The sequence below is a fragment of the Triticum urartu genome, chromosome 5A (assembly GCF_056163025.1).
Source record: "Triticum urartu cultivar PI428250 chromosome 5A, HENAU_Tu73, whole genome shotgun sequence".
Lineage (NCBI taxonomy): Eukaryota > Viridiplantae > Streptophyta > Magnoliopsida > Poales > Poaceae > Triticum > Triticum urartu.
In genome coordinates this window covers 306632876-306660551 of record NC_141877.1, presented here as the reverse complement: position 1 = coordinate 306660551, position 27676 = coordinate 306632876, and the positions used below count along the sequence as shown (strand labels likewise).

Genomic DNA, 27676 nt, shown 5'->3' with positions numbered 1-27676 from the left:
TCTCTCATAGGATTTGGATTTGGTGGAAAGAGGGTTTGAGTGGAAAGCAACTTGGGAAGGCTAGAGATCAAGATTCATATGGTAGGAATGGAATGTCTTGGTCTCAACACATGAGTAGGTGGTTCTCTCTCAGAACATATGAGTTGGAATGGTGTGTGTGTTCTGATGGCTCTCTCACTTAATGAGAAGGAGGTGGAGGGGTATATATAGCCTCCACACAAAATCCAACCGTTACACAGTTTTCCAATCTCGGTGGGACCGAATAAATAAACTCGGTCTGACCGAAGTAGTAAACCTAGTGACCGTTAGGATTTTCGGTGGGACTGACATGCAACTCGGTAGGACCGATTCGGTTAGGGTTTGGGCATAACGTAATCTCGGTGAGACCGATTACACAAACTCGGTGAGACCTAATTTGGTAATTAGCTAACCAGAGAGTTGGTCAGGCAAACTCGGTGGGACCGATTTGCTCTTTCGGTGAGACCGAGTGGAACTCGGTGAGACCGAAAAGTTACAAAGGGGAAACACTGAGTTTACATTGCAATCTCGGTGGGACCGATTCGCTCTTTCGGTGAGACCGAAAAGTTACCAAAGGGAAACAGAGAGTTTGCAACCCCATCTCGGTGAAACCGAGATCCTTATCGGTAGGACCGAATTGCTAGGGTTTGGCAGTGGCTAATGACAAGTGAAACTCGGTGGCGCCGGATAGGAAGAATCGGTAGGACCGAGTTTGGCTTAGGGTTTAGGTCATATGTGGATATGGGAAAGTAGTTGAGGATTTTGGAGCATATCATTAAGCACATGAAGCAAGAGGCTCATTAAGCAACACCTCATCCCTCCTTAATAGTATTGGCTTTTCCTAAAGACTCAATGTGATCTTGGATCACTAAAATATAAAATGAAGAGTCTTGAGCTTTTGAGCTTGAGCCAATCCTTTGTCCTTAGCATTTTGAGGGTTACACTTTCATATCCGTGCCATGCCAATCATTGAGCTTTCCTGAAATAATCATCTTGGAATAGCATTAGCTCAATGAGCTATATGTTGTTATGAATTACCAAAACCACCTAGGGATAGTTGCACTTTCAGTCAACCAGTAAAAACCGTGACGAAATGCCTTGGCCACTAAAGATTTTGACCCGGCGTGATGACCACAATCGCCTTCATGGATCTCACGAAGGATTTCTTGACCTTCTTTAGGAGAAACACACCATTGAAAAGCTCCGGAAACACTGCGATGAAATAACTCTCCATCTGAAATCGTCATGGACTTAGATTGCCGGGTTATTTGTCGAGCCAGGGTCTCATCCGCTGGCAACTCTCCCCGGGTCATGTAAGCCAAGAAAGGCACCGTCCAATCTGGGATGACATGAAGAGCCGCCACCAACTGAGCCTCCGGGTCAGGAACAGCTAAATCTTCTTCTGTGGGCAACTTGACAGAGGGGTTATGCAAAATATCCAAAAAGGTGTTAGGTGGCACCGGCTTATGCTGAGACCCCAGCCGGCTTAAAGCATCAGCTGCTTCGTTCTTTCGACGGTCATTGTGTTCCACCTGATAACCTTTAAAATATCCTACAACGGCATCAACCTCTCGGCGATAAGCCGCCATGAGAGGGTCCTTGGAATCCCACTTGCCAGATACCTGTTGAGCCACTAGATCCTAGTCACCAAGACATCTGACCCGGCTCAAGCTCATCTCTTTTGCCACTCGAAGACCATGGAGCAAGGCTTCATACTCTGCTGTGTTGTTAGTGCAAGGAAACATCAACCGTAACACATAACAAAATTTGTCACCTCGTGGGGAAGTTAGCACGACTCTAGCCCCCGAGCCTTCCAATTGCCTGGATCCATCAAAATGAATAGTCCAATACGTGTTGTCTGGCTTCTCTTCTGGCATCTGCATCTCTATCAAGTCATTGATGAAGTCGACCAGGGCTTGAGATTTAATTGCAGTACGTGGAACATACTTCAACCCATGAGACCCAAGCTCAATTGCCCACTTGGCGACTCGCCCCGTGGCTTCTCTGTTTTGAATAATATCTCGTAAAGGAGCAGAGCTAACCACAGTGATTGGATGTCCCTGAAAGTAATGTTTAAGCTTCCGGCTCGCCATGAACACCCCATAAACAAGCTTCTGCCAATGTGGATATCATTGCTTAGACTCAATTAGCACTTCATTGACATAATAAACCGGCCGCTGAACCGGATGATATTTGCCAGCCTCCTTGCGTTCTACCACAATAGCCACACTAACAGCCCATGAGTTGGCAGCCACGTATAACAATAGTTGCTCTTTCTCAATTGGAGCAGCCAGGACCGGCGGCTCAGCCAGCTGTGCCTTCGGATCCTCAAAAGCAGCGTTCGCTGCATCGCTCCAAACAAAAACATCCATTTTCTTCATCAACTGATACAGAGGCATAGCCTTTTCCCCTAACCGGCTTATGAACCAACTCAAAGCAGCCACACGACCCGCCAGCCGCTGAACATCATTGACGCGGGTTGGTTTGGCCAGGGATGTAATTGCCTTGATTTTCTCCAGGTTAGCTTCATTACCTCGGTTAGACACCAAAAAACCCAAGAGCTTGCCGACTGGCACTCCAAAAACACACTTGGCCGGGTTAAGCATCATTTTGTAAACCCGGAGATTATCAAAAGTCTCTTTCAGGCCCGTGACCAAGGTTTCCTCTTCCCTGGATTTCACTACTATATCATCCACATAAGCATGAACATTGCGCCCAATTTGATTGTGAAGACAATTCTGCACACACCGCTGGTAAGTCGCCTCGGCACTCTTAAGCCCAAAAGGCATAAACACATAGCAGAAAGCTCAAAAAGGAGTTATAAAAGCTGTCTTCTCTTGATCCTTGACTGCCATCTTAATCTGATGATAACCGGAATACGCATCTAAGAAACTCAACCGTGCGCAACCCGCCGTAGCATCAATTATCTGATCAATACGGGGGAGAGCAAAAGGATCAGTCGGACAAGCCTTGTTCAGATCTGTGTAATCCACACACATACGCCTGGTGCCATTCTTCTTGAGTACAAGCACCGGGTTAGCTAACCATTCGGGGTGAAAGACCTCCACAATGAACCCGGCTGCCAAGAGCCGGGCCACCTCTTCCTCAATGGCCTTGTGCCTTTCTTCATTGAACCGTCGGAGAAACTGTCTGACAGGTTTGAACTTTGGATCGATATTAAGAGTGTGCTCAGCGAGTTCCCTCGGGACACCCGGCATGTCTGAAGGTTTCCATGCAAAGATGTCCCGGTTCTCACGGATGAACTCGATGAGCGCGCTTTCCTATTTTGGATCCAAGTTTGCGCTGATGATGAACTGTTTGGATGAGTCGCCAGGTACAAAGTCAACCATCTTAGTGTCATTAGCTGATTTGAATTTCAACTCCGACTCATGCTCTGTCGTTGGTTTCTTTAATGACGTCATGTCTGCCGGGTCAACATGATCCTTGTAAAATTTTAACTCCTCTGTTGCGCAAACAGATTCACCATAGACAGCATCACCTTCTTCACATTCCAAGGCTATCTTCCGGCTCCCATGTACTGTAATGGTGCCTTTATGACCTGGCATCTTGAGCTGCAAATATACGTAACACGGCCGAGCCATGAACTTGGCATAAGCCGGCCGCCCAAACAGAGCATGATATGGGCTTTTGATCTTAACCACCTCAAAGGTTAATTTTTCCGCTCTAGAGTCATACTCGTCCCCAAAGGCTACTTCCAGCTCAATTTTACCAACTAGGTATGCCGATTTACCAGGTACTACACCGTGAAAAACAGTGTTGGATTGTTTAAGATTTTTATCCGTCAATCCCATCCAGCGGAACGGCTCATAGTAGAGGATGTTGATGCTGCTACCTCCGTCCATGAGCACCTTAGTAAACTTGTACCCACCAACCTGAGGTGCCACTACCAAAGCGAAGTGACCCGGATTATCAACCCGGGGCGGGTGATCCTCTCTGCTCCACACAATAGGCTGCTCCGACCAACGTAGATAACGTGGAATTGCCGGTTCAACGGCATTAACGGCCCTCTTGTGGAGTTTCTGGTCCCTCTTACATAAACTGGTAGTAAAGACATGATATTGTCCGCTACTCAACTTCTTCGGGTTGCTCTGATAACCGGATTGCTGTTGCTGCTGATTCCCTTGGCCGTGTTGCTGACTATATCCTCCTTGGTGACCAGGATAACCCTGACCATGAAAACCTCCTCCGCCTGAACCGACGCCCGGGCCCTGAAAGCCGCCTCCACCTGAACCGCCACCTGGGTCGTGACCCCCATCAAATGCATTTGAATTTTTAAATACCTTCACGATCGTGCAATCCTTCCACAAGTGGATGGCTGGTTTCTCCCAGGTGCCGTGTTTTGGACAAGATTCATTCAACAACTGCTCAAGGGTGGGGCCTGACCCGCCCGATCGAGGGGGTTGTCTGCCCTTGCGTCGCTGATTACCACCCTGCGCATTAGTATTAGCAACAAACTCATCAGCCTTACGTTATTACCTCCCTGATTCGTCGGGTTATGCTGGTGACCCTTGCCATTGCCGTTCTTCTTTCCCTTCGTTGCCTTTTCTTCGTCAAACACCGGGTCCTTGGTGGTATCAGAATCGGCATACTTGACAAGAGCCGCCATCAACGTTCCCATGTCATTACAGTCACGTTTAAGCCGCCCCAGCTTCTGCTTCAGAGGTTTAAAACGGCAATTTTTCTCCAACATCAAAACTGCTGAGCCAGCATCCATCTTATCAGATGAATGTATTATCTCCTTGACCTGGCACACCCAATGGGTTGTAGATTCACCATCCTCTTGCTTGCAATTGGTCAGGTCCACAATTGACATTGGCTGCTTACATGTGTCCTTAAAGTTCTGGATGAACCGCGCTTTCAACTCTGCCCATGAGCCGATGGAATTGGGTGGCAATCCCTTCAACCAGGTCCGAGCCATTCCATCCAACATCATGGTAAGATACTTGGCCATTGCAGCATCGCTAACCTCCAACAGGTCCATAGCCATCTCATAACTTTCAATCCAAGCCCCCGGCTGTAGGTCAGCCGTGTAATTAGGCACCTTACGAGGCCCCTTGAAATCCTTGGGCAACCTCTCATTGCGTATGGCTGGTACTAGGCAAGGCACGCCTCCGGTTCTTGTGGCCACTCCTGCCTCAACCGAGGTTGCTGGATAAGCCGGAAAGGTTTGGTGAGCCGCCTGCTCTGCCGCTATCTGAGCCGCCCGTTCCGCCTCTTGACGAATCCTCTCTTGATCCGCCAAATTAAGGGCTCCAGCCCGCACCGGCTCATGCCTATATGGCCGGTTGTGGCGTTGGGCATTACTTGACATCTCTGCGGACTCCATGTGCCTACTGTAACTCGGGCTCCGGCTTGGGCGAGGAGTTGAATGAATCTTGTCTCGACTATAGGAGTATGCATCCTGCTGGGCCAAAGATGTTTGAAGTAGTTCTCTTACCCTCCGGGTTTCAATTGCTGCTGGCGAGTCGCCTTCCATTGGGAGAGCCGCCAAACGAGCCGATGTTGCGATGAGGTTTTCCATAGGGTTGGAGAAGTGACCCGGAGGTGTTGATACATAACGAGGAGGAGCTGTATTTATGCGAGGTTGCTCCATGGCGCGTGGCTGAACTGGTGCACCGGGTGTCGTGACCCGGTTTGCCTCCGGCGGGTTGCTACCCCCAACCCCGGGTGTATGGAACAGGTTCCTCGGATCCAGCGTTAGAGGCAGACGCGACTGAGTTTTCTGATGCCTCCTCCTCATGACCTTGTTTGATGCATTAAGATCTACCGAGAGCCGGAAAGTTTCTGCTTGAAGTTGCTGAGCATGAGCATCCAGAGCTGTTCGTTCTGCTGCCATCCGGGTTTCCTCCGCGGCTAGATTTTCCTTAGCTTGCACCATCTCCTTCCGCACGCGTGCCACTTCTGCGTCGTGCTGGGCTTTATCCGCCGGTTCTACCACATCGGTTAACAGAGTCGTCAGCCTATCCATGAGGTCCATCAGAATCTGAGCCCGGGGGCGCACGGGGTCTCCTGACCCGGCTGCTGCCGACCCAATAGTTGTTGCTGCCGCTGCGGTGGAGTTCTGCCCGGGCTGCGTCCCCGCCATGAAGACTCCGGCCAATTTGGCGGCCCAAGGGGGTCCGGAATACTGCTGCCATCGGAACAGCCCCTGAGCATGCCGTCTTGCAGCTGGTACAACGAGTTCGTCTCACCTGTTGATAATGCAGTATCAGAGCAAATGGCCGTCTCCCCGCCTTCCATCGATCCTTCGGAGTATTCACCGCCATGGATGCAACCTACGAAGGCATGTTTCACGACAGATTGAACAAGGGCGATCCCGGCGCGCTGAGCCATTTCGATGAGGTTGGTGTGGACGTCCGGCTCAGGGCCTGACTCGCCGATCCGGCCGATGAAGACATGAATTCCGCCGAAGGGGACCCGGTACCCATACTCGATTGAGTCGGCCTCGGGGCCCCAGCCTTCGTCGTCGATGTAGAGCTTGCCGCGATGACTCTTGGTCATCCGGCCCAAAGCGTATCCCTTGAGCCCTTCGAAGTTACCCTTCAAGAACACAAATCCATCGTGCGCTGGCCCCACGGTGGGCGCCAACTGTCGTGGAGTTGACACGGCTGATGTCCTAGAGCAAGGACTTAGTCGTAGGGCCATCGCACTAGGAATCTTAAAGGGGTTAATCGGGACAAGGGACACACGAGAGAGTTTTTATACTAGTTCGGCCCCTTACGATGAAGGTAAAAGCCTATGTCTAGTTGGGATTGGTATTGCTGAAGTTTCGATCTCCAAGGGGCTCAACTCGCCGGCTTGGTTATTGATTCGGTTGTTTCTTGACCTAAGCCGCCACCGGGTCGTCCCCTTATATACATGGGTTGACGCCTGATGGCCTATAGAGTCCCTGCCGGCTCATAAACAGTGTCCGGCTCGGTGAGTAGTCAATTCTACCTTATGATACAAGCCACGCCACTACGGCGGTTTATCACTACGGGCCATAAGTCGCCCGTGGGCTTTAGACCCTTTACTGAACCGCCATCTTCATGATTGATCCTGGGCTTTGCATGATAATCCTCTTTTCATAACCCGGCCCCTCCAAGGCGGCTTACACAAATTGTTATATCCCCGACAGTTTGGGTTGGGGGAGAGAGACCTGAGAGGTGAGTGAGAGCCGTTGGATCCGTCGGATCTGGATGGTTCAGATCGGCTACATTGGAGTGATCCGTGGGAAGAGCCCTGATTGGTTCAGAAATTTTATGATTTAAAATAGTTTCTAAGTACTAAAACTAGGAGGTTTTGTGAAGCAGCTATCAAAAATATTTAGCAAAATGGCACAACTAGAATTATCACTCAATTTAGACCACATTTTATGGATGATCACAAATTTGCATGCATTTTATCTTTCTAGCTATTTTTAATCATTTTTGAGTGTCCGAAATGAGTTTTTTTGTGAAGGACCTACCATATATTTGTTGCAAAATTGGACCAAATCAATTTTCTAAAATAATAGGCCATATTTAATGCACAATTGACCAAATGGTTGGGTATCAAAAGCTGTGATCCAGCTGTGGTGAAAAAGACAAATTTCTGTCGATTTAGTAGGAAGCGGGTCAAATTTGAACTACAGTGGCCTCATAGTTTGCTCTTTATTTTTTCCAAAAATCATTTCTAGGTACATAACTATCTATTTAATCAGAGAAATATCAAAAGTTTTCCAAGATTCAACCACTAGCTAGGAACGGTCAAGCCCGCCGTTTTGACCGCATTTTGAAATGGGCATAAAAAGTTAAAAAAATCATAAAATTGGAAAACCTTTGCATTGTGTCATTATATGTGACCAAGTTACCAGTAAAAATAATAAACTTGTAATACAGTAAATATTTTTAAAAATTGTTCTCAGAAATGAGCTATCATGTGTGGAGATTCATGGCTTTCAAGCCAAATGATCAATCTTATGGCCACATTCATGGCATAGTTTGTTCAAATGATCTCATATTGTGCACAAGGGTGCATCTTGGAATGACAAATAATGTTGCCTAAGGAAGTTTTCATTTTCTTTGCACGGAAAGTTCATTTTCCATTTTCCGAGTGCCCAAAATGAGTTTTTTTCTAAAGGACCTATCATATATTTGTTGTAAAATTGGACCAAATAAATTTTCTAAAATACTAGGCCATATTTAATTCACAATTTACCAAATGGTTGGGTGTCAAAAGTTTTGATCCATCTCTGGTGAAAAAGACAAATTTCCGCCAATTTGGTAGGAAGCGGGTCAAATTTGAACTCCAGCGACCTCATAGTTTGCTCTTTATTTTTCCAAAAATCATTTCTAGGTACATAAGTATCTATTTAATTAGAGAAACATCAAAAGTTTTCCAAGATTCGACAACTAGCTAGGAACGGTCAAGCCCGCCGTTTTGACCGCATTTTGAAACGGATATAAAAAATTAAAAAAATCAAAAAATTGGAAAAGCTTCGCATTGTGTCATTATATATGACCAAGTTTTCAGGAAAAATAATAAACTTGTAATACAACAATTCTTTTGAAAAAAATGTTCTCAGAAATGAGCTATCATGCGTGAATATTCAAGACTTTCAAGCTAAATGATCAATCTTATGGCCACATTCATGGCATAGTTTGTTCAAATGATCTCATATTGTGCACAAGTGTGCATCTTGTAATTCCAAACAATGTTGCCTAAGGGAGTTTTCATTTTCTTTGCACGTAAAATTCATTTTCCATTTTTCGAGTGCCCGAAATGAGTTTTTTGTGAAGGACCTACCATATATTTGTTGCAAAATTGAACCAAATAAAATTTTCTAAAATACTAGGCCATATTTAATGCACAATTGACCAAATGGTTGGGTGTCAAAAGTTTTGATCCACCTCTGGTGAAAAAGACAAATTTCCGCCGATTCAGCAGGAAGCGGGTCAAATTTGTACTGCAGCTGCCCCATAGTTTGCTCTTTATTTTTCCCAAAAATCATTTCTAGGTACATAAGTATCTATTTAATCAGAGAAACATCAAAATTTTTACAAGACTCAACCACTAGCTAGGAACGGTCAAGCCCGCCGTTTTGACCACATTTTGAAACGGGCATAAAAAATTCAAAAAAAATCAAAAAATTAGAAAACCTTCGCATTGTGTCATTATATGTGACCAAGTTTTCAGGAAAAATAATAAACTTGTAATACGACAATTCTTTTGAAAAAGTGTTCTCAGAAATGAGCTATCATGCGTGAAGGTTCATGGCTTTCAAGCCAAATGATCAATCTTATGGCCACATTCATGGCATACTTTGTTTAAATGATCTCATATTGTGCACAAGGGTGCATCTTGGAATTCCAAACAATGTTGCCTAAGGGAGTTTTCTTTTTCTTTGCACGGAAAATTCATTTTCCGTTTTTCAGTGCCCGAAATGAGTTTTTTTCGTGAAGGACCTACCATATATTTGTTGCAAAATTGGACCAAATCAATTTTCTAAAATACTAGGCCATATTTAATGCACAATTGACAAAATGGTTGGGTGTCAAAAGTTTTGATCCACCTCTGGTGAAAAAGACAAATTTCTGCCGATTCAGTAGGAAGCGGGTCAAATTTGAACTGCAGCTACCTCATAGTTTGCTCTTTATTTTTTCGAAAAATCATTTCTAGATACATAAGTATATATTTAGTTGGAAATACATGGTTTGGTGGCGATACGTCGAGGTTTGTACGGTGGCTGAGGGCCCCGACTCCAGAGCGCGTAAACTCGCATGACCGCCGCGTGGTCACCGCATGACCGTGGCATTTCCCTGCGTTCTAAACGGTATAGGCATGTCTAGTGGGTTGGGAACTCCCTAGGTAGGTGCTAGGAAGAAAATAATAACAGAAGAATCTAACGAGGAGACCGAACTATGCTCAAACATGAATTAGCAGCCGAGTGTTTGATTAGCGGTACGGGAAATGCACATGGCCAATGGGAATGAGTTTTGGCTGAGGATGATCATCTACTAAGAAGACCGTCTTCACAAATTTTCAGCTCAAATGGAGGAGCTTAGGTGGCATTTGCTTTGCAGCGTACCACACTGGACAAAAATATGAATGTTGAAGCTAGACTCAAATGAATGAATGGATTGATCTGAAATTTGGAGGAGGATGATAATTTGGGCATGTGAAGCCACTTTAAAATGTTCATACCATTTGGATACATAAAAATAGTACTTCCTTCACAGTGCTCTCCACTAAACAGAGAATTGGGAAAAATGCTGAGGGAAATTGGCTAGAATAAATGAGCTAAAATTTGGTGGAGGGAGGTTCTATGGGCAGGGTCATGTCGTGATAAATTTTCAGCAATTATAAAGTAACATAAATAATAGTTGCTTCACAAACAGAAAATATCACTGCATACAAAGATTGAATGCTGAGCTCACATGTATTGTTAGTTGGGGCTCAAATTTCGTGGAGATCTATGATTTGGGAATATAGAAGATATGGCAAAATTTTAGCTCATTAGGATATGCCTAGCGAGTACTTCCGTCACAACAGTTCGAGCTGAACAAAAACTTTGGAAATTTGTCGAGGAAGATTTACCAGGCAAATGGAGTTGAATATTGTCATGAGGCAATGATTTAGATAGTAAAGAATGCCCAAATTTTTAGGGAATTTTGGGAATGACAGAAATATAGGTTGCTTCACAACCTAGGGCAAAAATTGATACATGGACATGACACATAGGCAAAACTAATGAGGTGGCGCCTAGTCATAGCAATCCACCACAATTTACAAGGTTATGACCATCTATATTGGTCGTGATCAGTTAGAAATAAGGCAGCGGACTAGTGCTGTCTGCTTTATGACCATTTCCCGTAAGGAAATTGCGACCTTTCTGACCAAAATGATCGTTATAGTCTAGGGTTTGGAGCCCCCCGAACAGCTTTTGACCAATTGGTCTCAAATGGTCATAGATTTATAACCAATTCTTCTAGAGTCACTGACAGAGGGTCACAAGTTGACATATTTCTTGTAATGTTTCATCGGGTTGGTTTGATTCGCGTTCTCTACTTTGATGATTTGATATGTGGGTGGACCAGTGCTTGCGTGATGTTCTTACTTGAACAAACCTCCCACTTATGATTAACCCCCTCGCAAGCATCTGCAACTACGAGCAAAGTACTAAGATAAAATCTAACCATAGGATTAAACATTTGGATCCAAATTGGTCCCTTACGAAGTAGCGCATAAACTAGGGTTTAAGTTTCTGTCACTCTAGCAACCCATCATCTAATAACTACTCTCCAATGCATTCCCTTAGGCCCAATGATGATGACGTGCCATGTAGTCGACGTTCACATGACACCACTAAGGGAATCATAGCATACATATCATCAAAATATCAAACACATATCAACTTCACATGATTACTTGCAACATGACTTCTCTCGTGACCTCAAGAACAAAAGTAACTACTCACAAATGATATTCATGCTCAAGATCGGAGGGGTATTAAATAGCATAATGGATCTGAACATATAATCTTCCACCAAATAAACCATATAGTAATCAACTTCAAGATGTAATCAACACTACTAGTCACCCACATGTACCAATCTGAGGTTTCGGTACAAAGATTGAACACACGAGATGAACTAGGGTTTGAGAGGAGATGGTGCTGTTGAAGATGTTGATGGAGATTGGTCTCCCAAAGATGAGAGGGTTGTTGGTGATGACGATGGCTTCGATTTCCCCCTCCGGGAGGGAAGTTCCCCCAGCGGAATCGTTTCGCCGGAGGGCAAATGTGCTCCTGCCCAAGTTTCGCCTCGAGACGGTGGCGCTCCATCCCGAAAGTCCTCTCCTTATTTTTTTTCTAGGTCAAAATGACCTATATACCAGAAGATGGGCACCGGAGGTGGGTTGGGCTGGCCACAACCCACCAGGGCGCGCCTGGGGGCCTGGCGCGCCCTGGTGTCTTGTGGTCACCACGTGGCCCCCCTCCGGTAGTTATTTGCTCTAGTATTTTTCATATATTCTAAAATAATTCTTGGTGGAGTTTCAGCTTATTTGGAGATGTGCAGAATAGGTGTCTCTGACATATCTTTTTCAGGTCCAGAATTCCAGCTGCCGACATTCTCCCTCTTTGTTTAGACCTTGCATTTTATGAGAGAAAAGGCATTATAAATAATCCATAAAGTATTATTATACATAAAAACATTATAAATAACAACAAAAAACATGATGCAAAATGGACATATCAAGAACGCACAGGTATAGAGGCTTGCAACGGCGGAGTCGAAATTCTAGGATTATTTATGGGAGTTTCCCTATTTATAAGAATTCCAGAGTTGGAATCACGCGAAAAAGGAGCTAAGAAGGGCCCACAAGCCACCACTGCGCCATTACCCCCCGGGCGCACCCAGGTGTGTTGTAGCCACCTCGTGACTCTTCTGGTCCTCCCACGAAGCTTCGGGGGTCTATTTTGTTCCAAAAAAACCATCAAAAAGTGTTAGCCCATTTCGAGAACTTCTATTTCTGCATAAAAAACAACACCACGGTAGTTCTGCCGAAAACAACGTCCCGAGTTAGTTCCATTCAAATCATACCAAAATCATATAGAATTGTTATAAACATGACATGAATACATTATAAATTATAGATACGTTAGAGACATATCAATGATCATGCATGCTTACTATTGCTTTTCTGCTCCATTGCTTGCTGTTTTGTGTGCTTAGTTGCTTGCTGCTTGTGTGCTCCATTGCTTGCTGCTTCAACTATTTCTCTTGTGCATTGATAGGACAAGTGATATGCGCTGTTCATCGGAAGGGTTCTAGGGGATTACAGTTCATGGGAAGCTTACAATGAACAAAATTTAGGGTACAAGCACAACAACCATATAGTGTTTAAGGATAGGCAGGCGACAAAAGATGCTTACTCCAAGTTTATGCGAAAGCACGCGTGCAAGGTTGAAGTTGGCAAGGCGGCACCACACTTTGGGCGTAAAACTTCATTATCATCCCGTAGTCCGTCGCTATTGCAATGCTATGGTGTTGGTATGGTCGTTGCGACTGTGTGTAAGGAGCAGCGGGTAAGCCTTGTTATAGCACATCTTGATACCCGTGTGCAACCAAACAACGTGTACATGTGTGAGTTCAGACGATGCAGGACATCAAATACTATGCGCAAACCTTTCCTCTCATGCTATGCACAGCTGGAAAGTGTATGTAATGCAGGCAAAAATTAAGGTGTAAGTTGACAACCAAACACATCCTAAGATATACTCCCTCTGTCCCAAAATATAATGGCAAAATGGTTCATCGGACGGCTGATATTCCACCCAAGGACACCGCTTGGACGGCCATAAAATGGCGGGGCTGCCATAACAAGGCTCTGCAAGTCGCAAGTCTCTTATCCCCCTCTGTCCGCCGCCCGCCGGCCATTTCCCACTCCGGCGAGATGCTGACCTGCGGCCGATACCTATCCTCCGCCGCTGCCACAACGCCATCCTTTCCCCCGCTCCGGACACTAACCTTCTCCCTCCTCCGCTATCATCCTATCCGCTTCCTCTCGTTCTCCTCCGCCGCCGCCACCACCGCAGTCGAACCTGAGACCATAAGTAAAAAAAGAAAACGAGTTCCTAATAAGATAAAAAAGCCATCTTATTTATCCTAATTTGCCATCTGAGCTGTGCTAGTTTGGTACAGGCGGCGGCGGCGGCGGCGGCGCGGGTGGTGGTGCCACGAGGCCGCAGTGGAAGGCGGCGATAGACTTCAAGTGGATCCGGGACAACAGGGATGTCGTCGCCACCAACATCCGGAATCGGAACTCCGCCGCCAACCTCGACGTCGTCCTTCAGCTCTACGATCAGTACCTCGCGCTGCAGAAGGTCAGTGACCTGCCTGTTATTGCTACTGCTGCACTCCGGATTTGTTTTTGGACTGTATACTCCAATAGAACTGATAGCTTTTCACCGCCAAAGCGCGTGATTTACTAGGCTAGACATTGGGTATGATGGGTCACCCGCAAAAAAGAAGGGTATCTGTCAGATGAGATGATTCTTATCAAAGGGTAATAACTTCCATCTGGGATTATGCCCGAGTTGTTGTTTGAGCTGTGCTATATGAATGATGGACTGGCACTGTTCAGCATTTTTTTTTGGCAATAATAGCCAGCCATGCCTTGTGATTATTGTACCGCATGGTAGCTGTAGGCATTATGTAAGTTAGAATCAGAGCTAAAAGACTGACAGTAGATCGTGAATCATCGTTGTTAGTTCGATGTTTGTGCATGTATCTGCGTTGTGAATGTCTGAGTAGGCATCAGGTATACAGGGGCCAGGAGCTTGTCTAGGGGTAGCCCATCAAACAAAATATCCTGGAGGTAGTATTTATTCTCCTTAGGGCATTTCTAACCGATCCCCTAAAAGTTAGCAGAGTACATACCTTAGTGGAGTATATATACTCCACTAAAATTTGAAATTTTGCCGCACCTAGCCGATCCCCTAAAGTTAGCGGAGTAAAACTAAATTTGCACAAACTCAATCAAATTTGAACCAAAGATGATGCATTTAAACATAAGTTCAACAATAAAGTTCTCGGAACCGAACATTATACATAAATTTAACCTAAAACTAAACTTAAACTAGTTTAGGGCGAAGTGGAGGTCGAGCCAATCTTTTCGGGTGAGGCCACCCTTGGTGAGAGCTGGGTCTGGGCCGGTGCCGTCGTCGTCGTCGTCGTCGGGGAAGACGCTCTGCCACTCCCCGACGTCGATCTCGCTGTAGTTGCCCACCTCGCCGCCCGCGTTGCCGCCCTCCTCGCCCTCGTCGTTGCCGCCCTCGTCGTCGGAGATGACGATAACTTCGCCGTCATTGATGGCAAAGATCGCCCGCTCAGCCTCCACTAGCTTCGGGTACTGCTGGCGGAGCTCATCCATGTAGGCCTTGTCGGTGGCCTCGGCCTCGAGGCGCTCTCTCGCCTCCCTGTCCTCCCGCGCCATCCGAGCGGTCACCACCCCCAGCTCCGGCAGGACGAGGTGGACCAGAGCCGTGCCGAACGGAAAGTTGAGCCGCGCGTCGCGGCCGTGGAACCGGACCTGCCACCGGTCGTATTCCATGGCAGCGAGCTCGGCGGTGTCGAATGAGCCGACCCACTTCCGCTTGTGGGTCTTGTGGTTCGTGATTTCAGCCTCCCACGTCCCCCACGACCGCCGTCGAACGCCCATGTAGGTCCTCGTCTGCGGCCGCGGTGGAGTGAGGTCCGGGAAGTCCTCAAACTGCGTGAGGGGCGCGGCGGCGGGGGGATCGGCCGAGCGGTGGCGGCTCGAGGAAGCGGCCGCAAACGACGACCCGCGGGCGTGGCGGCGCGGATCCGCGCTGCGGATCGACGGAGGGGACTGGCGGCCACCCCGTCCGGCCATCCGGAGGAGGGAGGGCGGCGGATCGAGGAGTGGGGCGGGGAGAGGAAGAGAGAGTGGGGAAATTTTACTCGGCCGCCACGAGCCGGAGTAAATATAAGGAGAGCAATGGGTATGGAGTAAATTTTTTTACTCCCCTAACCGTTATAATGGATCGGCTAGGTGTGGTTTAGAGGAGAAAAAAAGCCAAATATACTCCCTTACGGCCGGATAAGGGATCGGTTAGAAATGCCCTTACACCTTAGGATCACCGAAACAACACTCTTATTACGACAACTTATTTTGACATCAAAGTACTCTTTATTGCAAAGTGATCACCATAGTATCTTTTACAAGAGTATCAACAATCTCTACGGGTGGATCTTCCATCCACCCCACACTCACCTTACTTCTAGCTAGTTTGGCTAAATCATGGGCAGCACAATTAGTCTCTCTAGGAGCATACTCAAAAATAATATGCGGGAAATCGCACGCAACTTTTCTGGCTACCCATAAAAGTTAGAAGTAGGGCATAGGAGGAACTCATACAGTCATACTAATAACCCTGAGCTTTTGTTGAGCTCTTCCAGACACACCCTGTTAGACCTATAACACGTACAGTCATTCTAACCCTGTGCTTTTGTTTAGCTCTTCCAGATATGCCTTCTGATATATTATGACATGCATTTTGTCTTGCCAATTGTCAATACTGAATCAGAACGAGTATGTTTGCTGTCATGTGGTGGGTGATTTGAGGAGGATTAGAGTGGAGATGGTAGCTATCTGAACTTCTGAAGTAAGCGCCAACCCCCTGGACCTTTGCGGCGTGACGCCAGCCGGAGAGCGGCTGTCACACAGCAAAGGCAGGGGAAGAAATAACGTGAGGGAGAATAGATTGGTTTATTCCTGATTGATCAGAGATTAGAGGTGAGCATTATGTAGCTCACGTTACAAGACTTGAGGCCTAAGGCATAATCTAAGCAAACTTGCAATATAACTAACTAGCCAAACTAAAAGGATACGACTAATCCTTTCCTTTAGCCACTAGTGCCTACATCTGCTGGCGTTGTGGCCCCCTGTGTAGGTCTCCTGCGCCTAAAGGGGATGCCCCACATGACATTGCATTATGAAAAGCTCAATCATTAGCAGAGTTTGGTTGCACTGAACTGATGTAAGATTGCCCGCCAGTCAATTTTTTGTGTCACCGAGTTAATTTGCAAAGTTTGTAAGTTCCTTGTTCATTCACATCTCAGTGCATGGTGCTCATTCTGTTCCCTTTAAACTGTTCCATCCCACAAGGTCTATAAAACTATTGAAGACATCTGTCTTTATATTCATTAACTGAATACAATTGGTTAATTAGTTCTGTACTGTATAATATGGAGGTAACAAAAGCATTGCGACAATTCCTAATCATGGCAAATGACAGGAGGTCGAACGGCTCCGAGCTGAAAGAAATGCAGTTGCTAACAAAATGAAAGAGAAACTAGACCCGTCTTTGCGACAAGCCCTTGTTGACGAAGGTAGAATTATTATGAGTGTTTTCTGACATCCAAGTATTTGCAAATAGAATTCGGCAGCTTATAATTTTTGACTCATTTTGGGATATTTTAGGCAAAAACCTGAAAGAAAGCCTTATTGCACTAGAAGAGGATCTTGTTCAGCTAACTGATAAGCTTCAGTTAGAAGCACAAAGCATTCCTAATACTACACATCCAGATGTGCCTGTAGGGGATGAGGAAAGCTCTGTCACCAGAAAGGAGGTAGTAGATTTCCGTATAACTTCATCTGCAGTACTGTTGCTTTTTTTCTTTTCAAGGTAATGCCGTTTATGTATTTTCAACATTTCATAATTTTCAGTTATGTTATATAGGTAGGCAGTCAGAGAAGCTTCAGTTTCCCCATTAAAGACCACCTTCAGCTTGGGAAGGACCTTGATTTATTCGACTTTGATGCAGCTTCTGAGGTATAACTGTAAGAAAGTATATATTTGTACTTAAGCTGAAACAGGACTACCAGTTAGAATTAAAAGTTAAGGAGACAAACATGGGTTGTCAAACTCTCAGTAACAACAAATACATGTATGTAACCTCATAGTGGATCTATTTTTTGACTGAATACTGTGAGGCATCCTCATAGTAGATTTCGGTATGTTGACCAGCAAATTGCAATTCCGATTTACATAATAGAAACACACTCATTTGAAATGCTTTGTTGTACCCAATTATATAAATATTAGTGGCAAATCCTTTCAACTCTTTTTTGTTTTCATGTCTTCATTGGCTCTTTGGCTATGACCTGCAAATTGGATTGTTGACTAAACCATTATCTATAGCACTATGCTCCCTAATTTTTAAGGCCTCACAATCAATTGAGGTCTCCAATTTGGAATTGGGTCATCCCGTTTTGACCAGATCAACAATTTCTAAAGGAGCTCCCTCATTCAATTCTCTTACACTATGCTCCTTAATTTTGGAGCTTTTACATTGGATTGAGGTATTTCATTTTGGATTTGATTCACGATTTTGACCAAGTCAACAATTTTTCAAATCAATCGGAGCGAAACACCGTATTATAAATAAAAAGAAAAACACACTCAATCATCTCCCCACTCGCCAAACCAAATACTCCCTCGGTTCCAAAATATAAGGTCTATTTGTTTTTCTGAAAGTCAATTTTCTTTAACTTTAACCAAGTTCAGAGCCAAAAATATCGACATCCACATTACAAAATAAATAAAATATTGAAAGTCATTAAATAAAATATTGAAAGTCATTTCATGATGAATCTAATGATACTGATTGATATTGTGAATATTGGTACATTTCTCTACAAAATTGGTCAAACTTAAAGGGGTTTGACTTTTCTAAAAACTAATACACCTTATATTTTGAATCAGAGGGAGTAAAAAATAGTATATGAAAACCCAACAAGACCAACAGCGCAGCAAAGCGCACCCAGTCCTTCTAGTATAGAAGAAATCCTCGCTACATTATATATGTTCATAGAAAAAGATCAAATAACCCATGAACATGTAAATGATATCTGAAATGATAGATAAATAAATTTCAAATCCCATATAAATTATACATAGTCACAATGACAGGTATATCATCACATTTATTTATGGATAGCTTATTGGAATTATCAGGGTAAACTAAAGTAAACACCAAATTAATCATAGCAAAACAACAATAGTTAGAATCTAACACTTTTACCCAGAAAATAACAACATGACTCAAAAGCAATTGAGATAGGGTGCTTCCTGTGAGCTAAGTGTATCAATTTACCTAATGTATTGCGCAGTACATCTCACCAGGTGAGTGTGGGAGGGGATTCTGTGGTATTCATTGACTCCGTACAACTTAATTAGTATCAAGAGCATGTCGTGAGCGAGGGTTTACTTACATCTCCACAGTCTCATATTTGAGTCAATCAGCCCACCACAATATAAGTTGTGTATCCAGGTTCATACGGGCTGGCCAGGAAGAGCCGGATGCCCTGGACCGCGACGACCAAGTCGTTGAGGACCCCTGCCATGGCCTCCGGGGTGTAGTGGGCCGGTAGAGTTGATGGCGACGGCGGCGTAGTGGTGATGGGGGCCGGCGGATGGCCGGGTGACGCGCCGGGGATGAGGTCCAGCGGCGCGGACGGGAGGACCAGCGACCCCGTGGCGAGGGGCGCTGACGCGGCGGTGGTGGTCACAGCCAGCGACGGCGATGGTGGTGAGGATGACATGGTCGAACCAGAGCTGACTGATACCAAGGTGTTAGGAGCTAGGGTTCGGGCTCCTCTAGGTCGTAGGTGGTAGGGAAAGGACGTGGGCTAGAACGCGGCGGCCGGCGGCGAGGCGCCGTCCTTGCGGCTGGGTGGCGGCGGCGCAGGAGAGAGAGGGCTAGGGTTTAGGGTTCCGGCTCCTCTGGAAACCGGGCAATAGAATAGTCTTATTGCTTAATCCTCAAAATAGTCTTACAACTTGTATATATAATCATAATCTGAAAATAAACTAAGATAACTTGGGCCTTAAGCCTGCCCAGTGGGCCCCCGGCGGCCATAGACCTGGCCGGTCATAACAGACATAATCTGACGGGAGCTGCAACTCACATCCTTAAAAGTGAAGAAACTGGGAGTATGAAGAGCGGGAGGAGAGCTGGAGGACAGAGATGTGACAGCCTGCGGATGGGCAACCATCATGGTGGATCGCTTACATCTGAAGTGCTTGAAGTCACTCTAGGCGATAGCACGGAGGCAAGCAGAATAATTGTGGGATGGGTGCACGAGTCGGGAACATCCTGGCAGAGATCCTCTAGAAGCCAGATCAGAATGTGGAGGAGGCATTAGGGGGCTTGGACTGGAGTGCAGCACGTGGACGGGGTAAGGAGGCCTATGGCTGTGAGATTGCCACGCTTGAGGGAAGACATCGTCTGCCAATTCCTTGAGGCAGAACTCTGTTGCGGTGAAAGAATTCTCATTCACGGAGTGGAGGCTCGACGGCCGGGTTGGTGGAGGAGAAAGTAAAGGGGAGGTATAAACTGGTGCGGTAGTGGGGAGAGGAAGGGATGGGTGCCAAAGCTGTAAGGTGAAAATCTAACTGATAGCTCCAAGCCTCCACCAATAGACCGGCTAACGAGGTTTTGGTTAACTTTATCTGAGGGTTGAAACTTGAAAACTTGAAATTGTTGCAGAGAGGTGGCTGAACGGGGAAGCAGGAAAAACCAGTAGTTGGCGCCACCTGGTTTAGTTACACAGGATACTTGTACTAAACGATATTAAGTCAATATATGCTCGCTGGAAGGCTCTAGTTATTTTGCCTTAATAGTACAAAGTCCTGATATGAGTAGATGCCCAGATTGGTCCTGCTCTTTTCTACAAAAAGTTTGTACTATCTTGCGCAGGTTAGTGGTTCAAAGTTCTACTACCTGAAGAATGAAGCTGTTTTGTTGGAGATGGCCCTTGTAAATTGGGGTATTGCTGAGGTCTCAAAGAAGGGTTTCACACCACTCATAACTCCAGAGATTGTTAGATCATCTGTTGTTGAGAGATGCGGCTTCCAGCCAAGGGCCCAAAATACTCAGGTATGCAGTCTCTAAACGTAGTATTTGGTTACTTTTGTTATCAACAGTGTTAGAACAACCACTGCTTGTTTGGGACTGAAAGGCTTTGTTGTTATTGTTGTCATGTCAATGATTTAGTGCCTTATTTGTTTTCATGTGATATATTTTCCATCAGTATTCTGTTTGTTCTTGTTGATTATTTGGTTAGTGCTGATGTGCGGCCAGGTTGCTGTGATGGTCAATGCAGGCCAATTAACAATTTCAATTCCATTTTTGTAGTTTTGTTAGAGGGAGGTACATTTTAGCTATTCTCAGTGGCCTTGCACAGTCACTTATATTGTATCCTGCTCATTGTAATGATTACCAATTCGACTGTAATAGAAAGGTTTAGTTTAAGTAAAGCAGACAAGATTGTTACATATTACATCGTTAACTACCTAGATGAAAGATGTTGTAGAACTGACTCAAAAAGAGGCAAGGGGACCGGATTATCCTGGTTAAGCTGGTCGTTGGAGACTTAGTTCTCAATGTTATCAGTGTGTATGCCTCGCAAGTAGGCCACAGAGAGAGGAGTTCTGGGAAGGCCTGGAAGACATGGTTAGGAGTGTACCTATTGGCAAGAAGCTCTTCATAGGAGGAGACCTCAATGGCTAATGGGTACATCTAACACAAGTTTTGAAGGGGTGCATGGGGGCTTTGGATATGGTAACTGAAAGTGCGTTATATCGATTAGAGAGGGGTGAATAGGCGATTTTTATGAAAGTCTTCAAAACGTGGAAGTTATGAAGACAAACGATAGAAATAAACCTATTACCCTGCAGCGGAAGGAAGACTACACTAGGCAAGCCATAGTCAAGTATTCAATGGAGTGAAAGCACAATGACTAATAGCAGCAATGTATTAAGGATCAGGTAGGAAGATATTATGAAGCCAAACAAAAAACACAGTCACTCAGTGAAGATAAAAGATAGTGCAATCATACAATGACTTCACAAGGACCAACAGTAAGTAAAGGGAAGGAAAGGATACAACCAGTGACACGTTGAAGACAATGATTTGTTGGACCAGTTCCAGTTGCTGTGATAACTGTACGTCTGGTTAGGGCGGCTAGGTATTTAAACCTGAGGACACACAGTCCCGGACACCCAGTCCTGAACACGCAGCTCAGGACACCCAGTCCTCACCGTATTCCCCTTGAGCTAAGGTCACACAGACCTCGCCCAATCACTCTGGTAAGTCTTCAAGGTAGACTTCCAAACCTTCACAGACTTCGTTCACCGGCAATCCACAATGTCTCTTGGATGCTCAGAACGCGACGCCTAACCGGCTGGAGGATTCACAGTCCTCAAGTGTAATAAGTTTTCAGATCACACAGACAAGAAGACTTAAGTGATGCCTAATTCTCTTTGGCTCTGGGTGGTTAGGGCTTTATCCTCGCAAGGAATTCTCTCTCAAAGGCTCCGAGGTGGGTTGCTCTCAAACGACAAAAGCCGTACTCTGAATCTGAGCAGCCAACCATTTATGGTTGTAGGGGGTGGGCTATTTATAGCCACTTGGCAACCCGACCTGATTTGTCCGAAATGACCCTGCGTCACTAAGGAACTGACACGTGTTTCAACGGTCAGATTTCAAACTCACACGGCAACTTTACTTGGGCTACAAGCAAAGCTGACTTGTCTGACTCTGGACAAGATTCGCTCTCAAAGTCTTTACTCGAAGACATAGGTTTTGTTTAAGCATCACTTCAGTCATTCTGACTGGTTCTCTTGGACCCCACTTAACAGTACGGTGGTTCCTATGACTCAACAAAGAGGAAGAAAAAGACCTACGAAAGATCTAAGTCTTCGAGCTCCATAGGCTTCATGCGATGTCTTCTCTTGTCGTAGTCTTCAATGTGAATATCTTAATATACCACCTTTGACTTCAATGTCTTCATACATTTTTAGGGGTCATCTCTGGTAGGAAAACCGAATCAATGAGGGATTTCTACCTGTGTTATCCTGCAATTCTCACAAACACATTAGTCCCTCAACTAGGTTTGTCGTCAATACTCCAAAACCAACTAGGGGTGACACTAGATGCACTTACAGTAACATGAATCAAGGAGAGGATGTCTTAAGCTTCGCTTTAGCCTATGACATGATTGTAGATAACACCCTCTTTAGAAAGAGAGAATCCCATCCATTGACTTCCTATAGTGGACAATATTCTAGCCAGATTGATTTCATCCTCTCGAGAAGAGAAGACATGCGTGCTTGCCTCAATTGTAAGGTGATAACTAGAGAGAGTGTTGTCCCTCAACATAAGCTTGTGGTGGCTGACTTTCGCTTTCAGACTCATGTCTAGCAGGATAAGCGCGCCAAAGTCGTTAGAATGAAGTGGTGGAAGCTCAAGGCGGAGGCAACTCATGCTTTCAAGGAGAAGGCTATTAAGGAGGTGATCCAAACAATATGTGGATGAAGATGAAGACTTGCACATGGAAGGAAGCATCAGAGGAGTTTGGGGTGACTAGGGTAGTAGAAGCGAAGCTAAAGATACCTGGTGGTGGAACGACGATGTCCAGAAGACTATTAAGGAGAAGAAAGACCGTTTCAGATGCCTACACCTGGATAAGAGTGCAGGCAACATGGAGAAGTACAAAGTGGCAAAGAAGACTGCAAAGCGAGATATGAGTGAAGCAAGAGGTCAGGCGTATGAGGACCTCTACCAGCATTTATGTTTAAACACGAAGGAAGGCGAAAGGGACATCTATAAGATGGCCAAGATCCGAGAGAGGAAGACGAGGGATGTCAACCAAGTCAAATGCATCAAGGATTGAGCATATCGGCTTCTGGTGAAGGACGAGGAGATCAAGCATAGATGGCGAGATTACTTCGACAAGCTGTTCAATGGAGAGAATTGAGAGCTCTACCATGGAGCTGGACGATTCATTTAACGATACGTACATACATTTTGTGTAGCGAATTTAGGAGCTCGAGGTCAGGGAGGCTTTAAAAAGGATGAAAGGATGCAAGGCGATGGATCCTGATGGTATCCCCATTGGGGTGTGGAGAGGCCTTGGAGACATAGCGGTAGTATGGCTAACTAAGCTTTTCAACCTTATTTTTGGGTCAAACTAGATACCAAAGAATAGAGGCGGAGTATAATAGTACCAATTTTCAAGAACAAGGAAGATGTTCAAAATTGTACTCCCTTTCTCCCAAAATTCTTGTCTTAGATTTGTCTAAATACGGATGTATCTAGTTACGTTTTAGTGTTAGATACATCCGTATCTAGACGAATCTAAGACAAGAATTTTGGGATGGAGGGAGTACTAATTACCATGAAATTAAGGTGATGAAGTTATGGGAGAGAGTCGTTGAGCGCCGCTTAAGAAGAATGACAAGAATGACAACAAAGTCCATTACCTCATCAAGGACATGTATGATAATGTTGTGACAAGTGTTCGAACAAGTGATGGCGACACTGATGACTTTCCAATTAAAATAGGACTGCACCAAGGGCCAGCTTTGAGCCCTTATCGTTTTTGCTTTGGTGATGGATGATGTCACAAGGGATATGCAAGGAGATATCTCATGGTGTATGCTCTTTACGGATGATGTGGTGCTAGTCGACGATAGTCGGACATGGGTTAATAGAAAGTGTGCTGTAGAGACATGCATTCGAATCGAAATGTTTTAGGCTTCGTAGAGCTAAAACTGAGTAAATGAGGTGCAATTTCAATACTACTAGGCACGAGGAGGAGGAAGTTAGCCTTGATGGGTAGGTGGTACCTCAGAAGGACACCTTTCGATATTTCGGGTCAATGTTGCAGGAGGATGGTGATATCGATGAAGATGTGAGTCATCGAATCAAAGCTGGATAAATGAGGTGGCACCAAGCTTCTGGCGTTCTTTGTGATAAGAGTGCCACAAAAGTTAAAAGGCAGGCTGTATAGGACGATTCGACCTACGATGTTGTATGGCGCCGAATGTTGGCCAACTAAAAGGCGACATGTCCAACAGCTAGGTGTTGTAGTGATGGGCATGTTGAGATGGATATGTGGCCACACAAGAAATGATCGGGTCTGGAATGATGATCTACGTGGTAGAGTTGGGGTGGCACCGATTGAAGAGAAGCTTGCCCAACATCATCGGAGATGGTTTGGGTGTATACAATGCAGGCCTCTAGAAGCACCATTGCTTAGCGGACGGTTAAGGTGTGCTGATAATGTCAAGAGAGGTCGGGTAGACCAAACTTAACATGGGAGGAGTCCGTAAAGAGATATCTGAAGGACTAGAATATCACAAAAGATTGGACAGGGGTGCATAAAAGTTAGCTATCCATGTGCCAGAACCATGACTTGGTTTCAATATATTACGGGTTTCAATTCTAGCCTACCCCAACTTGTTTGGAACTGAAAGGCTTTGTTGTTGTTGCACAGATGCTCAAGCAATAGAATTATATAAGTGCAATTTCTGTACTATATGCTTTCTGCCAGTGTGTTATGGCAGGTTATAGTGGTACCTTGTTACTATTCAATATTCAATAGTACTGTGCAGAATCAAATCATATGACATCTTTATGTCCCTTACATGATGATTTTAAATAATCACTTGTGCCATCTTTATGTAGGTCTATTCAATAGATAACAGTGATCAGTGCCTCATAGGGACTGCAGAAATTCCCGTTGGAGGCATCCATATGAACTCTATCCTTGCCGACTCTGATTTACCTCTAAAATATGTGGCATATTCACACTGTTTTCGCACAGAAGCAGGTGCCGCAGGTGCTGCCACTAGGTATCTCTGTTCTCTTCTTCCCTTAAAGGCTGTCTTTGAGTGTGTGTTTTGATTTAGGAAGTTTCCTTATAGTATGCTCATATAGAAATTACTGATTGATGATGGTTCAAGTCCGTAATGAAATTGTTTACTCTTTTTTTTGTGTGAAGTTGCTGAGTTTCAGTTAATCTGTCTTGAACAGGGGCCTCTACCGAGTACATCAATTTAGCAAGGTTGAGATGTTCATATTCTGTCGGCCAGAGGAAAGTGACAAGTACCATGAAGAACTTATAACCATCGAAGAGAATCTTTATGCATCACTTGGACTTCATTTTAAGTATTTCCTGATCTTCTTGTGAGTTTCTAAGTCATAAACGTTCCAAGGCCAATAAGATTATTCTCCTCTCTCGTAGAACTTTGGATATGGCAACAGGAGATTTGGGCGCTCCAGCCTACAGAAAGTATGACATTGAGGCATGGATGCCAGGCCTGGATCGGTATGGTGAGGTAGGCAGCAAGTATTTCTTGCGCCCTGGCAACTTGTATCCATTTTGAGCAGTTCTCATGTTTTCTGCTCAAAACATATGCAGATCTCAAGTGCATCAAACTGCACGGACTACCAGAGCAGGCGGCTGGGTATCCGGTTCCGGCCAGCACCCTTGGAGCCTCCACCGTCGACGAACAGCAAGAAAGGGAAAGGGGGTAGTTCAGGTCCGACGCAGTTTGTCCACACGCTCAACGCAACGGCAGTCGCTGCTCCTCGCCTGATCATATCCATTTTGGAGAATTTTCAGCAAGAGGATGGTACGGTGGTGATTCCGGAGCCGCTGAGGCCCTTCATGGGTGGGCTTGGCGTCCTCACCCCCAAAACCAAATTATAGTGGCAATTAAACTTCTTTTTTTGCGGGAGGCATTTAAACTATTTAGGAGGGGTTTCTTTTTATATGGAAGTGGCAAGTGCCTAGAAGAACCTGTTAGGGCATCTTTAATGGTTGTAAGATAGTTGTTGGTAGACTTTGCCGTATAGGATTTTTGATGATGTGTCATACAATAAATGAGGAAAGAGAGGAAGGTTGTATGTACATGAACCAACATCCATTGCACAAGCTTCAATGTAGAATGAGAGAGCACCTCATTTATTATCTTACATCCTATTGGGCAAACTAGATACAACCCATTAGAGTTATTGGATGTTAAGGTGTTAGTTGATGACATGTCATATTTTACCAACAAGCTAACATACAAATTATTGAAGATGCCTTTAATACCCACCACTGGTACTCCCTCTGTAACTTAAAAGAAGTCATTTTCTGACACTGATTTTGACACCATCATAGTGTAAAAAAATATCTTATATTAAGTTACAGAGTAGTACTCCCTGTGTTCCTTAATATAAATTATTTTAGAGATTTCAATATGGACTAAATACGGAGTAAAATAAGTAAATCTACACTTCAAAGTACGTCTATATTTAGAAATGGAGGGAGTAGAAGATAATTTTGAATCTTAACTAAAAATTGAGGTATCTTATTTTATTTAGAAATGGAGCCTCTCGTTAATGCTATGGACGTGAAAAAAAAGTGAAACCACAATTTTGGTGAACATATTTTATTTTCCTTCTCCGCACGAGCAGGAACGGTCTTTGCAGCGATTGGTTTCCGGGCACGATTAATTGGGCCATCTTCAAGGCTAACCGCTTGTTTAGGCGCTTGAGCAATTTAAAAATAATAATAAAGCTAAAAAATTGACATTACTTTTTTTAGAGCAACTCCATCGGGCTGACCTATTTCGTTCATGCGCGTTCGTTTGGGTCGCGGCGGACAGAAAAATCGGTCCAACGCGCCGATCCAAATGGACACGCGTCCGCTTTTTGTCAGCCCGTCGACCCATTCGCGGTCCAATTTTGAGCCTGATTTGTGTTGGCGCGGACACGGGACGGCCGCGCGCGCCGCACACCAACTACTCCCCCTGGCCCGCCAGTCGGTGGCAAAGCATCCATCATTTCCCTCCACTTTCCTAAAAACCCTCCTACCCTACGCGCGCTCTCGGCCGCTCGCCATGGACGACGCCCTCGAGGCTGCCGCCGACCTCACCTCTCTCGCCTCGTCTGGCCACGTCTCCGCCCCCTCCGACAAAGGCAAGCCCCCCCCCCCCCCCCCCCCCGCAAGACCGCTGCGCCGCCCAAGAAGAAGAAGCATCTGATGCTCAAGGAGCGGGCCGTGCAGTCGGCCAAGAGGAAGGACCGGAGGCACGCGACGGACGCAAGCCCGGAAGTAGCGGCTGTCGCCGCCCTCAGCGCCACCGCACAACAGGAGGAACCTACGCCTGAGTGGCCGCGACAACGAGGAAGGCCCTGCTCTACCTAGGGTTAAACCCTGGCCAACACGGGCTCGTCAACGTTGCTGTGGCCGCTGCCAGCACCGGCTCATCCACGTTTCCTCAGATGGTCCTGCCAAAGTCGCCCCGCGC

The 27676-nt window shown here is 45.4% G+C and overlaps 1 protein-coding gene across 1 annotated transcript; it reads left to right on the top strand.

Annotated features, from left to right (window-relative positions):
- Positions 1-13353: 13353 nt before the first annotated feature.
- Positions 13354-26354, top strand: SRS (Seryl-tRNA synthetase). Its single transcript, XM_048673375.2, has 10 exons — positions 13354-13615; positions 13704-13885; positions 16823-16916; positions 17008-17156; positions 17267-17359; positions 20289-20468; positions 25062-25228; positions 25410-25544; positions 25621-25714; positions 25798-26354. The coding sequence occupies exons 1-10, from the start codon at positions 13456-13458 to the stop codon at positions 26086-26088; spliced, it is 1545 nt and encodes a 514-aa protein (XP_048529332.2). The 5' UTR covers positions 13354-13455; the 3' UTR covers positions 26089-26354.
- The last annotated feature ends 1322 nt before the right edge of the window (positions 26355-27676 follow it).